This window comes from Colletotrichum siamense (genome assembly GCF_013390195.1).
Source record: "Colletotrichum siamense strain Cg363 chromosome Unknown KSG_Cg363_contig09, whole genome shotgun sequence".
NCBI classification, from domain to species: domain Eukaryota; kingdom Fungi; phylum Ascomycota; class Sordariomycetes; order Glomerellales; family Glomerellaceae; genus Colletotrichum; species Colletotrichum siamense.
This window is the reverse complement of record NW_023501022.1, coordinates 1,060,574-1,075,950: the sequence shown is the minus strand read 5'-3', so window position 1 is coordinate 1,075,950 and position 15,377 is coordinate 1,060,574. Positions and strand designations below refer to the sequence as shown.

The window sequence follows — 15,377 nt, the reverse complement described above, 5'->3', positions numbered from 1 at the left end:
CACCAAGCCCCTCGCTAGGTACCTATCAGCAGTGCCTTCCCGTCCGTTTCCAACAACGTCGCTTCCTGTTGGTGATGTGATGACCTGAGGTACCAACCCTACCTACCTTACCTCGGAGTGAGGAAGGAGCACCAACCGGTAAGGTAGGTAGGTAGGTACCTCAGCGTGAGGAAGGAAGGAGGTGAGGTGTATCGATAACGCGCACGGGAAGGATCATCCGACCCGGACCTGGTGGTGCATTTTCTGTTTCTGGCCTCATCTTGCTGAAGATTGACGGCGGTAAGAAGGACGAATGCGAACTGAAGAAAGGAAATGCCTTGCCGCGGGCGCATATTCCTTCGATGGTACCTTGCAGTGGCACTCGCATCACATCGCATCACATCGCGATATCACCGGCCGTTTCCAGGCAATGCATCAGCTCCAACAACACAGCTGTGCGGTGCATGCTGTGCCGCTTCAAAGCTGGATTTCCGTTACCACCTCCTGCTCGACTCATGGTTCGATAATTGTGAGGTAAAGCTTTTCAGCTGAGCTGTCCGCTGTTCGCTCTCCGCAGCTCCGTGGACGCCGTGGGATCCCTGCAATAACTCATTTTGGTATTTGCAATAACGAGAGCGAAAAGGAAAGAAGACCAAAAAAAAACGAGGCGGTTAGCCGTCACCTGTCATCCATCATCCTCCACCAGCGAAAGACAAGACCGGTCAACGCGGCTAACGGCTGAAAGCCAAGATGCAGAACGGAGTTTGTTCTCGAATCCAACCTCGGTCAACCGCAACCCCCGTGAACTCTAAAGATGCTGATATCTTGGCCCTTCACCGTGAGGGCGAGTTGCTCCTGCCAGTGTCCGCTCTGCACCGCATCGTCGCTGCCTCGCCGCCTCGCCGAGTGAGGAAGTTGCTCGGGCCCCACCCTTCCGGAAGAGCCTGCCACTCCCCGACCGTTGTCTTTTTGTCATTGGCAGGGGCCGCCTAACCTTCAACGGAAGGGACCAGGGTCGGCGCTTAACCCTAAGGTATTTTTAGTACCATCTGAGCTCTTTCCCCCGGCTTGATCCCGCCGTCCCAGGTCGCCTGCCACACATCGGTGCACTGTTCGCTCACTGTACACGCACACAGTACAGCCGTCGGTCCCCGTCCAGTGGTGGACAGCTGCCCAGCCCAGGCCGTAGCTAAGTAAGTGAACGGTGCGGCGACCCCATTTGTAGAAGGGCCGTTTGAACTAGAGGCCCGGCATGAACATGGAAACAAACGCCTGACGTCGCTCCATGCACATCAGCCTAGTGCCATCGCATTTTCCATCGCGACCCTCACCGACACTACCTTCAACTTGCTTGCAAAACAATAAACCGGATTCTCCATCATCGAGGAAAAATTTTCGCATCTCAATATCCATCCACAGAGCACAGAGCACCACCACCACCACCACCACCATCGCAACCTCCTTGATCCCTCTTACCTGTCCTCACGCAACACGGAATTTCCCCGCCAACCTCGCTAAAATAGGGAAAAAGGGGCACGACATTGCGAATGAGATGCCTGTGATTCAACCCAACGAACCCCAGACCGCGACCCGCATCATCAGATCGCCCAAAAGTACCGTTGCTCGTCATTTCGTGGTACGAAGGTTCCTTCGGCGATCCCAACACGCAACCACACACACACACATCACCTACGAAGCGCTCGATTACGGTGTACCGCCCACTCTGCAGCTCTGCGGCGGTACGTCCACAGGTCTCGAGGCCACGGATCCAATTTGGTACCGCACCATCCATGGTTGACCGACTGCTGCTCTTTGCTGCAGCCTGATCCAACCAGTTGGTCCTGCTGCTGCTGCCATCTGAAGTCTGGCAGTCCTTCCCGAGTGCGAACCATGCGGAGAACCTTCTCCTCAGCCAGTCCCAGCCCCCGACTCAGTCACACAACGTCGTCGCTGAGCACCACCCATCCATGTCGTCGCCAACGACCGACACCGTGGACATAGCCCGATCCACGGTGCATTGCATCTTCCCTTTCCATCCCATCCCACTGCCACGGCTGCTGCATATCCGTAGGGCAGAGGCGCACCACCATCGACCGCTGCTGCGCACTTCTTCACCGTCGCACTGCGCTTCCCCGTCCATCTCTCTACGGCCGAGGCTGCGGCCGAACAACGCGGCAGTATGCAACGGCTCTTCTCTCGGGTCATTGTCAGCAACCACCACCAGCCACTGACAGATCGCACGGTACCGGTCAAGGCTGGGACATGCCGTGAGCCGACTGCTCCAACCCGACGCCTCTCTGCAAGTCATCAAAGGCTTCACGTAATCAGCAAAGAGTCGTCTGCCATCTGCGTTGTGCTTGTACCGCGAGAACCGCTCAGCTAATCCGTTTGTCGATCGTCCAAGATGCGAGTCACAAGCCGAGTCCAAGACATTACCCAGCCGCGATGTGTTGTAGATCAAGGCAGCAGCTTGAGAGTAGCTGCCTGCGCAAAGCTCCAACGACGGTGGGTGCGTCTGCCTGTTTCGCGGCGCAGAGTCGAGAGTCTTCAAGGGCCCTCAGACGAGTCGCGATGACGCTGTCACGGCTCATCGATGTGGTAAGTCTTCGCAACCAAACCGTCCTTTTGCGTCCACAGGTCAACCTTCTTTCACTGCAAGTTTGATCCAAAGAAGCGGCCCGAAACGTCTGTTCCCTCGCGTTCCTGCTTGGAACTAAGGCACGCTGAGCATGCTCAGCACATGGCCGGGAACCAACCATCACCGTGTTTCCACCAATGACACCTGCTGCTGCGGATCCTTGCCTTACTCAGCCGTCGGACGACTCTGGTATCGTCTTCTCCCACAAACCACCAAAATATTCGATGGCTCGCACTTTGCAAGATGCACTCCACTTGAATCTTGGGGGCGGTGCCTCGGTCTACAGATTCACTCAAGCCAAGGCGCTTCTTTGCGTGGGGTAGCACGCGACGCGGCTTGCTGCTCGCGGCTCTGGATATCCGCACTCCCTCCCGGCTAAAGGATCAAAACTCAGCCTTCCCGTCGCCCACATCTCATCATTGCCGCATACTCAGCCCCCCATACCCACCATGGGCGGCTAAGTCGCAGGACTAAGACATGCTCTGCCTATTCCGAACATGTCAACCATCAAGCGATGGCGGGAACTGCACATCCGGTCAAGTTAAGCTTGAATCACGCTCAACGGCCAGAGGCGTCTGGCGCCAAAATTAGCGCACCCGACTCTCATCGTGAATAGACGCAGCGTGTCTATGGTAGCAGCACGGCCTCTATCATGTCTCTTCCTCCTCGTCGGCCGAGACGTATGCACCACATCTCGTGTTTGGTCTCAGCTGAGTCTGTACCTGCAGAACCCATGGTGCGGTTCCTTTCCCGAGCTTCAATGGCTGGTGTTCGCTGCCTGGACCAGCTCTCCGCCCAGTTCGTCAATCTCAGCTATCCAGCGGCGGCTAGCAGATCGGATCATGGGGCCGCAAAAGACCTTCCCGAAAGCGGCAATGCAAGATGTCTGTGATGGAATGTGCCTGGCAGAGCAGGACTGACATGACCTTCTTCGACGCCGCAAGCTTGAAACAGACCCCAATAGGGAGCTGAACAAAGACATCAATGTTGAATCTCGTGTTCGAAAATAAAGAATCCTCGCGGAGATGGCTACTCGCGCAATCGACGCCCGCTTCGTTGCGGATGAGACGGTGATTTCGCCGGTAAGTCACAGCGAAGGGTCTAGAACCACACATTCTACGGCAAATCACCGTATTGTTTCGATGAATCAGTACTTCGACATGGGGAAGAGAACTTTTGGAAGGTGCGGTGGAGTGGGAGTGATTTGCGCCCGTTTGACGAGTACGCCCTAACCAACACATCACACAGCCCATCGTTCGCCAGTGTCGTCAGTATAGGCGCATACCCGTGGCCGCAGACATCCAACCTATCCTACCATCAGATCAGTTGACAAGGCACACTGTTCAGGGGGTTTGGTACCTTGTCAAGGGGTGAACAAAGACCAAAGCCAACGTTGGTTTGTCTGTCAAACCCAGGCACCAACATGGAGTAATCAGCCACCCGGCGCGGCGCGATAATCTGGGGCCTGGACACAGCATGTCGCAATCGAGACCCCCGGCCTGGATCTGATTCATGCATCTCGGCAGGCTTTTCGATGTGCCTCGCCTTTCTACCCCCTAGGCCGGTTGACGGGATCGTTCGGACTCCGTCCGGGTTTTGACAGGTCTCGGTGGCAAGCTTCACATCACCAGTCCGTCATGGTTGCCCGCGACGGAACCATGATCTGCGAGCCCAGAGACACAAGCCTTGATATCTGCCTCGTGACGAGGCTGTACAGCTTCCCAAGGTCAACGGACCACTTGCAGGCAGTACTGCTTCAAATTCTCTGGCCGAGGTTCCATCGCAAGTTGCCCAGCCAGGCACCCAGCTTGTTACCCCCGATAGAGCATCACATTTCATGACCTGTGATTAAGTGGCGAGGTCACCAGGCTTCTTTCGAGCATCTCCCAGCTCCAACGATCTCAGGCCGTGGTTCGATATCTCCACTCATGGGAAGATGGAGAGCTCGTCGCGAGCTGAACTGTGGCCGTCCCTACTCATTAGCCATGAAGCTGTCAACCCACAAAGTTGAAACAACCAACATTTGGGGGTCCCATCGTTGGTGATAGGTACGGGGCCCCGATCACACCTCAAACCAACATACCATTCCCAACACCGCGTCCAGACCGCACGCAATCACGCGCACACCCCTCATCTCTGCCACGTCAGAGACCCAGCAGAAGACACCAACATTCACATCCCCCTCATCATCGTCGACGTTGCCATCATAGTCGGCCGACAGCGCAGTGTGATAACCCCCCTCCAGGCTGCCCCGCGCTTAAAAGCTGAAAAGTCGAAATACCCCGTGCTTTGGGGGCCGCAGCCGCGGCCGCGCCAGGATGGGTGGTGGGTTACGCGCGCCAAAGAAGGAGGAGCAAAAGTCTAAACGGTCGTCACGCCGCACCAACAGCTGTCTCTCTCTGCACCACCTCGGGTCACCGTGACGGGCCTCGCCCGCACGCGGGAAGGAGTAATTGAGTGCGTATCTGTATGCGCAGCAGTTCCTGCACCAACTCCAAATTTCTTCAGAGATGCCAGGTTCATCCCGGTTGGCGAGGTCGGAGCTCGAGGTAGGTAGGGGAGGAGAGCTCCGGGCGTCATCTCCTTATTTCGTCCCATCTGTGAGGTGCAATTTTGCAAACTGGCGAGTACGAGCCGGAAGCCGAGTCCGAAATGACTTGACACTCGTTTCGAAGCTCATATGCCCTTTGTCCGTTTGCAAATTACAAAGCTAATCCAAGGGCGCCCGCCGGCTTTCCACTAACCCGACCAGCTCGATTTTCAGTTCGCAATGAGGGAGATATCGGTCATGTGATTTCAGTAGAAACGATTCTATTGCAGTACAGAAAAACAGGCAACGTGAACCAACTCGTCAATGTAAAGCGAGCAAAGGTCCCCGAAGACGGACAGTTACACTACGCAAAAAAATAAACGCCTTCATAAGAAGAAGCAGGAAACCAAGGGAGACGGGTTAATGGATACAAGAGCGTTTACGACCGAAACCGCCCAATACGTGTTTCGTGGGGAATCTCCCTTCTCTTCTTTTGTTGTTCTGTTTGGAAAACCCCGGCGTCACCTTCCTTTTTCGTGTGTTTTCCAAGGTTCCCTTCCTCCTGCCACCCTTTCCCGAGTAAGGAGACCCATCATCATCATGCCATGAAGTAATTAGTAGAAGAAAGGAGGAGAGAGAGTGGGGTAGATGTCATGACGGTTCGAAGGGGGAGAGCGGGACAGATCAGGAGAGGATTATTGATTATGAGGCGCCCGCGGTGGCGGCGGTGGGCTGCTGGGGGACGACGCGGCCGCGGGGGCTCTTGCCGTCGGACTCGGACTCGTCGTCGCTGTTGCGGCGGGAGGGGCTGTCTTGCTCTCTCCTGGACTTTGTCATCTGCGAACCCGGTTAGCATACTTTGTGCATGTCACCACACTCCCGAACAACAAGAGAAGCTTACCCATGAGCGGACACCGCCGACGAGACCCAGCGCGTATCCCGTGATAAAGTCGTTCGACGTGGGCGCGGGGGTGCCGCCCGGGGTGGTGGGCGGGATGTCGACGCTGAGCTTGGAGCGGTTGCCGGCGGCGGCGGCGTTGAGGTCGCCGTTCTGGATGTACGAGGTGCGGGCGGCGGGGGCGGGGGACTGGGGCCGGGAGGCGGGCCAGTACTGGCGCAGCTCACGGGAGAGCTCCTGGCCGGTGGTGGACCAGTTTGTGCGGATGTTATCGCGCAGCTCCTGGACGTGGCGCTTGAGGTCGAGCTCGTTCTTCTTGAGCCAGCTGACGTTGAGTTCCTGGCGGGGGGTGCCGCGCTTGAACTGGCGGGCAATGTACTTTTCGTAGTCGCGGACGATCCTGGGGAGAGTGTGAGGTCAGTTTCTGTGCTTCTTTGGGTGATGGGGGACTTGGAACACGAAGCTTGCAATGTGCCCGTTTCGGGAGGGAAAGGGACCTACTTGGTGATGATGCCCGTCGTGCTGACGCCCTCGGTTCTCTGCGTGACCAGGAACTTGCCGGCCTCCTTGATGGGCCTGTAAATGTCGTCGCCCTCGTCGGCGCCGTACGGAATGTCGTCGTGGGCGACGTAGTCGATCTTGTGGGCCTCGAGGAAGTCCGGGGTGACGATCCAAGGGCAGTCCTCGATGACCTCGTCGACCCATTTGCAGTGACGGATGGTCTCGGCGCGCTCACGGCCCGAGAGAACAGTCAGACCCTTGCGCTTGTGTGTGTCGACGTCGCCGGCCACACCGACGATGAGGTAGGTGTCCGGAAAGGCCTTTTTCGCTTGCTCGAGCTGGCGCATGTGGCTGTTTGTGCGGTCGCAGTATTAGCATGTGACTTTCTCTCGGCAAGGATAGAGGCTGGGAAACACGAACCCGAGATGGAAGAGATCGAACACTCCGTCGGCGTATACTCTCACGGGACGTCCGGCGGGGGGGTCGTTCGTCCTGTAGCCCACGGGGTGGGTGAGCTTGCCGATGGGGGGAGGAGGCATGGAGTCCTCGGGGGTCTCCTTGATCGAGACGGTCTTCTTCTTGCGGCCGACGCGCTCGGCGATGTCGACGCTCGCCTCGGTGGTGTCGCTGGGCTCGCCGGGGTCGAGGGTGTGGTCTTGCGCCGCGGGGGCGGAGGAGCCGTTGTTGTTCTCGTGGACGGAGCGCTCCGAGTTGGCGCGTTGTCGCTTAGACGGGTGGCCGGCGGAGGCGGAGGCGGTGGAGTCGGACTTGCGGTGGGAGGCGGTCGATGTCAGGCGGCCGGTTTCCGGGGCGGTGCTGTCGCCCTCTTCGCCGGAGGCATCGCGGGAGGAAGCTTGGAGGTCTGGTTGGGGCATGGAGGCTGTCGTTGAGGGGCGCTTGCGTTTGCCTGCTGCTGAGGAGCTCGAGGGCGATGACATCTTGGGCGGTATTGGTGGTGGTGGGGGGGGACCGAAAGGGTTTTGAGGGTTGCTCGAGATGTTGGACGGGATGGAGTTGGAAGTTGGAAGCGGTCTGCCGGCCGTGGATGAGGTAGTTGGTGGTGAGGGCGTGGAGTCGGCCGTTTGGTTAGGTAAGGTAGCGGGCCGCAGCTAAGGGGGGGCGGACTGTGTTGCTTGATTGATCGGCAGTAGTATGTCGTATGTAGGAAGGGTTTTCGTATGGCGTATCCCGCGTGGGAGGATTGCTTGCGGGCGTGGGTGGTGGTTGCTGGATTGCTGTGCCTTGGTTTTAGTTAGGAGGGGTGATGGCTGATGACGATGGACTTTTTTTGACGAGAGGGTGCAATTGGATAGCGAAAGCACAGGGAAGGGGGAGGGTAGGGAAAAAAAGAGCTTATGTCGGTCTGGGCCTGGGTTTCGGAGAAAGAAACACAATTGGACGGAAGAGGGTAGAATACTAACGACGGCTTCTGAGAGGTTTACACTTTTGGCGCGCCGCGTTATTGGAACGGGTAGGTCCAGCCAGAGCTGTAAATGGTTGGTTGGCTCAGTCCAGTCCAGTCGGAATAAGGTGTGCTCGGCTGATTGCGAGTTTTGGCCGGACGGATGTGACAGCAAAGACAAGGTAAAGCAAAACAGAGCAATAGAGCAGCAGCAGAGCACAGCTACCTAAGCAGCAAGATTGCGCATATGATACGGATAATGGACTACCTTGTGTTAGACCTGCAGCTAGTGGGGGAGCGTCTACTCCGGTCGGCGGGATGCGGACCACGGGGCAGTTCGTGGGGAGTTTAAAGTTGGGTTAAAGGCGAGTTGACAGCTGACGGTCGTTAATCGCGGTTGTGAAGCTGCAATTGCTATCACCCGAGTGCCAATGGAGAAAGGATAGTGTGTTGTTGGACTGTCTGTTAACTGGGTTCGCAAGTCGCGTGTCACGAGTGGGAAAATGCCACGATGTCCATCGAGATTTTGTCCATACACGTTCACAAATTGCATTGCGCGCAGGAGCGACATGCCTGTCCCCTGCTCCTCTTTCTTTTTCTTTCTCTCACTGCAACTCAACTCTCGGAAACTGCACCGGTGGCCTCTCGGTTACAACTTGCCTGCTGTGTGCTCTGTATTCGTACAAGTATCCATCCGTCATCCCGACGGACAGCAGGAGCACTCCGAGAAGGAGAGGTACAGCTTGTACAAACAGCAGGACTCGTCAAGCTCGCGCTTTGCACATGCGTAATAATTGCCTCCAGCGTTTGTGCAAGACAGTGGCGTCATCCGACTGTGGCTTGAGCAGAGAGCACCCCGTCGGATGCACTGCACAATTACGTCGGTTGGGGGCCCGCCTTCGGTGGCTTTGCTCTAGCTCGGCCAATAGCGTCGTCTTCTTTGGCTGAGCTGCCGCCGGTGCACTGAAACCAAAAGAAATAAAGCTAAAATACCGAAAAAAGTACTTGCAAGGTGTGCGGGTCATTTCTGCCCGGCAGGGATGGTTCGAGATTTCACAGTTCTGTTGGGGAGGAAGTGGATTCCTGCTTCTCCAAACGGTACGTACCCGCAAAGCTCGCCCTTGGCATTCGTCGGTCTCTCCAACTGGGCAGCAGCAAAATGGCAGGAAATGATGGCAGAAGGATGACACGTGGGCAAGACAGAGAACAGACAGACACAGACACGGTTGAACTCCGGGACCTTCGATCCATCGTTTTTGTCGGAGATGGCAGCGTGACATGTCAGGTGACGTCGATCGGCTTTCTCTGCGCATCGGTCTGAACCTCAATTCTGGCATCGCGACGTTGGACAGTCTGCGGCGGGCGCTTTTGCTGCGATGGCTTCTGCATCGAAACTCATCGAAATTGCGGCTTTTTTTTGCCCTCCGCCTGTCTTTTGATATGACAAGGGAAGCAATGCGAAGGGCATGCATCAAATCAAATTTTGGCCGGTCAATGCGGCTGACCCACTGGGGATGCTTCCGCTGGGATGTGACGCCATGCATGAATCGACTGCCTTTTTCGACGACGGACGGCAGGTGAGGCGGCCGGTCGAGGGCTGCCGGGTCGGCGGTCAGAATGTCGGAGTGCGACGCGGAGACGGTGGTGTGGACCAGTCGGAGGACGGGGTGGATCCCGGGTGGTCGCCGATGAGGCCGGAACCGGCAATCATCAAGTTGCAAGTATGACAATGACTTTGAAGGCAACCAGTTGGTCTTCGATTGGATTTGGACAGCTAAATTTCTTTATTTGACATTTCGTTCAGGTGTCATTGACAAATTTGGTGATAACTACCTCTCCCTCTTTTGCGTTGTCCGCTTTTAAGGCAAGAGATTTCAGACAACAAAAAATTGAGACTATCGCAATGTTCATCAATGTGTCACCAAATCACCTGATTCACATCTTTCACGATCACTGTTTTCTTCTATCAAGCGAATGTTACTTTTGACTGATTCAAGCCAGAGTCATTGCCTCATCAGCTCCATCCAGACCCTGCCCATCAAGGTCCCCAACCACGATGGAGCAACCAGCAACACCAAGACAGGGATCACCACTATCTGCAATGTCTTTCATTGGCCTACCTCACATTCATACGCCGCTGGCCATCAAGGTAGATTCCGCAAGATGTCATTCCCTCTGTGACTACCCGACTCCGGCAGGTCGTGGAATCGGGTTCTGGTAGCAATGGTATCAAAACTCCTTCTGCCCCCGTGACTACGAGCCGTCTGCTGTCTAGTTCCTCCTTTACCCCGCGAGACGCACACCTCACCTTCTCCTTCTGTCTCCTTCTCTTCAAATCCCAAAAATGACGGAACAATTCGTCCACGACGTGATCATAATCGGCGCCGGCCCCTGCGGCCTCGCCGTCGCCTCCCGCCTCTGCGAGCACTCCCCCTCCGCCCTCTTCACGGACGAGGAGCACCAGCGGTACCACTGGATCCGCAAGTACGGCCGCCGCATGTCCCTCAAGAACCGCCGCAACGGCGCCATCATCGAGAAGCGCACCCCGGCTCAGTCCCAGCGTTATTCTACACTCGTCCTCGACGCCACGGGCGACGAGTGGCTCAACAAGTGGAACCGCCTCTTCAAGACGTTCGACATCACGCACCTGCGCAGCCCCATGTTCTTCCACGTCGACCCCATGGACCGCGACTCGCTCCTCGCGCGGGCCCACGAGCGGAACCAGGAGGGCGAGCTGCTCGAGCTGCGGGCCTGCGTCGGCAAGGAGATTAGCAAGCACCTGCGCAAGGCGAGGGTGAAGTCGAGGAACCCCAAGTGAGTTGCCCCAGTTATACCCCTAACGCAACGAGGTCAGTTTGCTAACCCAACTGGTGCCAGACAACACGCCGTCGTCGAGGTCGACGAGCGAGACCGCAAAGACTACTTCACCCCGCCCACGAACCTCTTCGCCAACCACTGCGACTGCATCGTCGACCGCTACGGCCTGCGCGAGGGCCTGATCCAGAACGAGAAGGTCCAGGACATCGAGTACCGCGTCATCAAGCACGTCTCCCCGGACACGAACCTCTTCGCCGTGCACACCGACAAGACGATCTACTACGCAAAGTCCGTCGTCCTCGCCGTCGGCCCCGCCAACGCGCCCACCATCCCGCCCGTCCTCGGCCTCAACTCCGACCCCTCCAGACCGCCGCCGCAGACCTGCCACAGCATGCAGATCCAAAAGTTCCCTGACCCCATCGTGCAAGCTAAGATCGCGGCCCGGCGCACCAGCAACGTCCTCGTCGTCGGCGGCGGGCTCACCTCCGCGCAGCTGTCGGACCTCGCGCTGCGGCGGGGGGTCACGAAAGTGTGGCACCTGATGCGCGGCCCGCTGCGCGTGAAGCCGTTCGACGTGGACCTCGCGTGGATGGGCAAGTTCCGCAACGTGGAGCAGGCGTACTTCTGGAGCGCGGACTCGGACGAGGAGCGGCTGGCGCAGATCCAGAGCGCGCGCGGCGGCGGCAGCATCACGCCGCCGTACCACAAGCGGCTGAAGCAGCACATCGCAAGGGGGAGCTTGGAGCTGTGCACGAACACGAAGCTTGCGGAGGCGCGGTTCGACGAGGAGAGGAAGGTGTGGAGCGTGAAGACGGAGCCGCCTGTGGAGATACCGGCGGTGGATTATATCTACTTTGCGACGGGCGTGCAGACGGACTATGCGAGTTTGCCGTATCTGCAGACCATGTTGCGGGAGTATCCGATCCACGGGCACGGGGGCATGCCGTGTATCAATGACGATTTGATGTGGAAGGAGGGGGTGCCGTTGTTCGTCACGGGACGGCTTGCGGCGCTGAGGTTGGGGCCCGGAGCGGGGAACTTGGGTGGGGCGCGGTCCGGCGCGGAAAGGGTTGCTTGGGCCATTGAGGACTTGATTCCGAATAGGGGCGGGGATGAATTTGTGGAGGATGAGGAGATGAAGTTTGTCACCGGGCGGGGCAACCGGTTTGATAGTCTGGTGTCTGCTGGGGAGGATTGGTGAATTGTGGATTTAAACCGTTAACTTTTTAATCTTGTCGTGAAAGTGGGCGTCGTGGAGTTGAGTAGGGGTATCGAAATATTAAACCCATTATTGAGTACAGTGCCTCAAGTCTTGGATGATATGGCCCGTCATCGCATGTTTTTGTGCCTAACGCCGGGCAAGATGGGAAGAGAATATCGACCACCTCCCGGACCGGAACGGAGGCTTCAGCTCCTCGCCGAGTCTTCGGGTGGCTGCTGCAACGCCACCTTGGCGCATGTCATGAAACGGATGCGCTCCCTGTCGCTGACATCCAGCCAGTGGAAGCGAGGGAAGATTTGCTTCTTCGCAAACAACCTTAAACCGCCTGCGTTCCTTTCAGATTGCTTTGGTCTGGGGTCTTGAAGGGCAGTCTTAGTATAAGTGAGCAAATGCGTCGTTCTGTTTCCACTACGGGTACACAAACCAATCTAGATCAGACGACGAGAGTCCCTTGGGGTAAGAAGCACTCGGACTCGAGGTGTGATGGTGCGGTCGTATGCAGGTACCCGTTGGCAATCACAAACATTTGTTATGAGCAGGAAGGAGGCTCCAAGCAAACGGGACGGGAAGTTTGATTTAGGTGAGGCTCTTGTCTGTGACACCATGAACCCAGGCTTCGCATCCCGAGCGGAATTGAACGTCTGTCAGGCCGCGACGGTATGATCGGGACCGAGTATATGATGCACCTCAACCGCTCTACTCCGGCTTAATGTTACCATATGTCATCCTTCGTGTCCCCGTCCATTCGATACTACATTCATTTCGTGTTCCCGTTCATTCATTGGTTGGAAGTATGAAGACTCAAAGAATTCTCCTCTGTACGGCGCTGAGTGGCATCGCCGTCTCCCAGGTCACTCTGTACGGCCAGTGTGGCGGGCAAGCTTTTCCTACGTCTCTCCTCTCCATTATTTGAATCACAAACATAGCACACGAATACCCTTCAGAAGACGATCGTCCATAACGCTGACCATTCTCCTAGAGAAGGCTGGACCGGCTCAACAACATGTGTCTCCGGCACGACCTGCGTGCCCTACAGCGAATGGTACAGCCAATGCATGGCCGATGAAGCCGACAACGGTGCCAACCCCGCCCCGGAGCCCACTGCAGAGGTCTCATCCGTTGAACCAACTGCTGTCCCCACGGTGATTGAGGATATCCCCTCGTCATCCGTCGTCGAAGCCATCCCGACCTCCGAAGCGGCTGAACCCACTCCTTCCGCATCAGAGGATCCTACCCCATCAACCACATTGGTCACAGCCACCAAGGAAGCGACATCCATCATCGCCGCTCCTTCGGGGGTAACAAAGACATTACCTCAGTCCTCGGGCTCTGTCGAAACTGACGCCGCGATCCCTGTGTCTGGGAGCTTCGACGGCGGGATGAAGATGTACGACCGGAACCGTGAGTGACGCCCTCTTGAAAGCGGCATGAGATTGATATGCTGATATTAAACTAGCGAGTGTCTGCCAGGAACAGACCGAGACGGGCGAGGACGACGCCATGTTCATCCTCGAAGACGGCGCGACGCTCTCGAACGTCATCCTCGGACCTGGACAGGCGGAGGGCGTTCACTGCAAAGGAACCTGGTACATCTCCCCTACTTCTTTCCCTCTTTAAAGAAACCACATGAGCGCTGACGAGTGCGTGAACAGCACCCTCATCAACGTCTGGCACAGCGACGTCTGCGAGGACGCCATCACCCTCAAGCAGACCTCGGGCACATCCTCCATCATCGGCGGCGGCGCCTTCCACGCCGCGGATAAGGTGGTGCAGTTCAACGGGCGCGGGACGGTCTCGATCAAGGACTTTTGTAAGTCTCAGTCTCCCTCGCGAAACCCGTTTCGAAAATGATGAAAATGCTGATTACGGCGCAACAGACGTCGAGGACTATGGTAAGCTCGTGCGCAGCTGCGGCAACTGCAAGGCCAACGGCGGGCCGCGGAACGTGGAGATTGAGAATGTGGTCGCCGTCGACGGCGGGGTGCTGTGCGGGATCAACACGAACTACGGCGACACGTGCATGATTTCGGGCGCGTGCCAGAGCGCGGGCAAGAGCTGTGATTTGTTTGAGGGGAATGATACGGGCGACGAGCCGAGCAAGGTGGGCAGCGGGATGGATGGGGAGTTTTGCTTTGTGAGTGGGTTGAGTGAGAGTTGTTAGGAGTCGGGTTCGGGCGAAGCTTTTAGTAGTTGGTGGGGTGTTTGTGAGGCGAGAAAGAAGGAGGCATGCGATGTTGCCAGCATCCTACCTTAAGCCTTCCGTGGCTCGAGATTCCTGCGGTTCTTAGATTGAAGAATATTGAGACGGCAAAAAACCTACTTATAATAAGTATCGGGTCATGTACGAAATCTTTATGGAGCCAATCCAATGTACAAGAAGCTCGACTCCGCCTTCAATGGCCAAATGGGATCCAAGCAAGCCATGCCGACTATGCGGTATGGGAGCTTTGTCATGCTATTAAGAAGTCTAGCTATTCTTCTACCATCATCGAGGTATACGTGGTGTATCAACAGACGGTGGAGATGATGACCAATAAATGCACAAACGAAAACATATTTTCAGGTTGTTGTCTCCATTTTGAAGAAGCCACTGAATCCGAGTAATGCATATTGATAATGCGAAGATATATTTGTCTACTACTGCCAAATTCCTAGAATACCACGAGACTTTTATGTGACGAACGAATTTGCTATGCAGAAAAGTTCATGTATCTTGGTTTCAGGCTGAGTAATATGTTACGACGGGACCTTATACAGGTATCCAACCCGTCAAACATATACATTTGATGGGAATACGATCGCGAATTGTTGGCTTTTCGGACCTCTGTCTCTGTTTGCTTATTAAGAATAACGAGACTCACAACTACCTTTCTCGGCATGACCGTTGAGAGCATACATACAAACCAGAACTTCTTGGTGTCATTGAGTCTCATCTCAAAATTCCGGATATACCAGATCGCAGAATGGCTCAATGGGGGATTCTGCAGCTGTTGCACCGCTGGTATTTGACTTTTATATCCGCCCAGGCTGACGACCGGACCAGCCGGCCCGCCGAAAACACCGGAAGACCCGCACAGCGCCGAAACTCCACCCGCCGATGCCGATCGCCCCTTCGCCCCGGCATCACCGCCCTCAGCCTCCCGCCGTGCCCGAAGTCACATCGACACCGCCATCCCGCTCAAACTTACCACTCCGCCGGGCGCCGCCTCGTTCCTGGCCTGTCTCGTCTACACCACTTTCCCCTGAATCCCATCACACCCAAACCCCGTCCCTCGTGTTATGCTTACTGATGTTCTGCTCCCACTCCCGAAATATCCGAACATCCAGATCTCTCTCGCCAAGATCGCACGTCAGAAAGATAGTCTCTCTCTAGCCAAAACTCAATCCAAC

The 15,377-nt window shown here is 56.4% G+C and overlaps 3 protein-coding genes across 3 annotated transcripts; 2 read left to right on the top strand and 1 right to left on the bottom strand.

Moving 5' to 3' along the window:
- Positions 1-5,849: 5,849 nt before the first annotated feature.
- CGCS363_v013036 (putative choline-phosphate cytidylyltransferase) lies at positions 5,850-7,484 on the bottom strand (the record flags this gene model as incomplete). The annotated part of the gene is made up of 4 exons (XM_036644885.1): positions 5,850-5,984; positions 6,049-6,445; positions 6,547-6,897; positions 6,967-7,484. The coding sequence occupies 4 exons, from the start codon at positions 7,482-7,484 to the stop codon at positions 5,850-5,852; spliced, it is 1,401 nt and encodes a 466-aa protein (XP_036489447.1).
- A 2,808-nt stretch (positions 7,485-10,292) lies between these two features.
- Positions 10,293-11,966, top strand: CGCS363_v013035 (uncharacterized protein; the record flags this gene model as incomplete). Its single annotated transcript, XM_036644884.1, has 2 exons — positions 10,293-10,762; positions 10,826-11,966. The coding sequence occupies 2 exons, from the start codon at positions 10,293-10,295 to the stop codon at positions 11,964-11,966; spliced, it is 1,611 nt and encodes a 536-aa protein (XP_036489448.1).
- Positions 11,967-12,780: 814 nt separating this feature from the next.
- Positions 12,781-14,177, top strand: plyE-3 (putative pectate lyase E; the record flags this gene model as incomplete). Its single annotated transcript, XM_036644883.1, has 6 exons — positions 12,781-12,845; positions 12,967-13,388; positions 13,444-13,573; positions 13,640-13,797; positions 13,865-14,121; positions 14,175-14,177. 6 exons carry the CDS (start codon positions 12,781-12,783, stop codon positions 14,175-14,177), a joined length of 1,035 nt encoding a protein of 344 aa, XP_036489449.1.
- Positions 14,178-15,377: the final 1,200 nt, after the last annotated feature.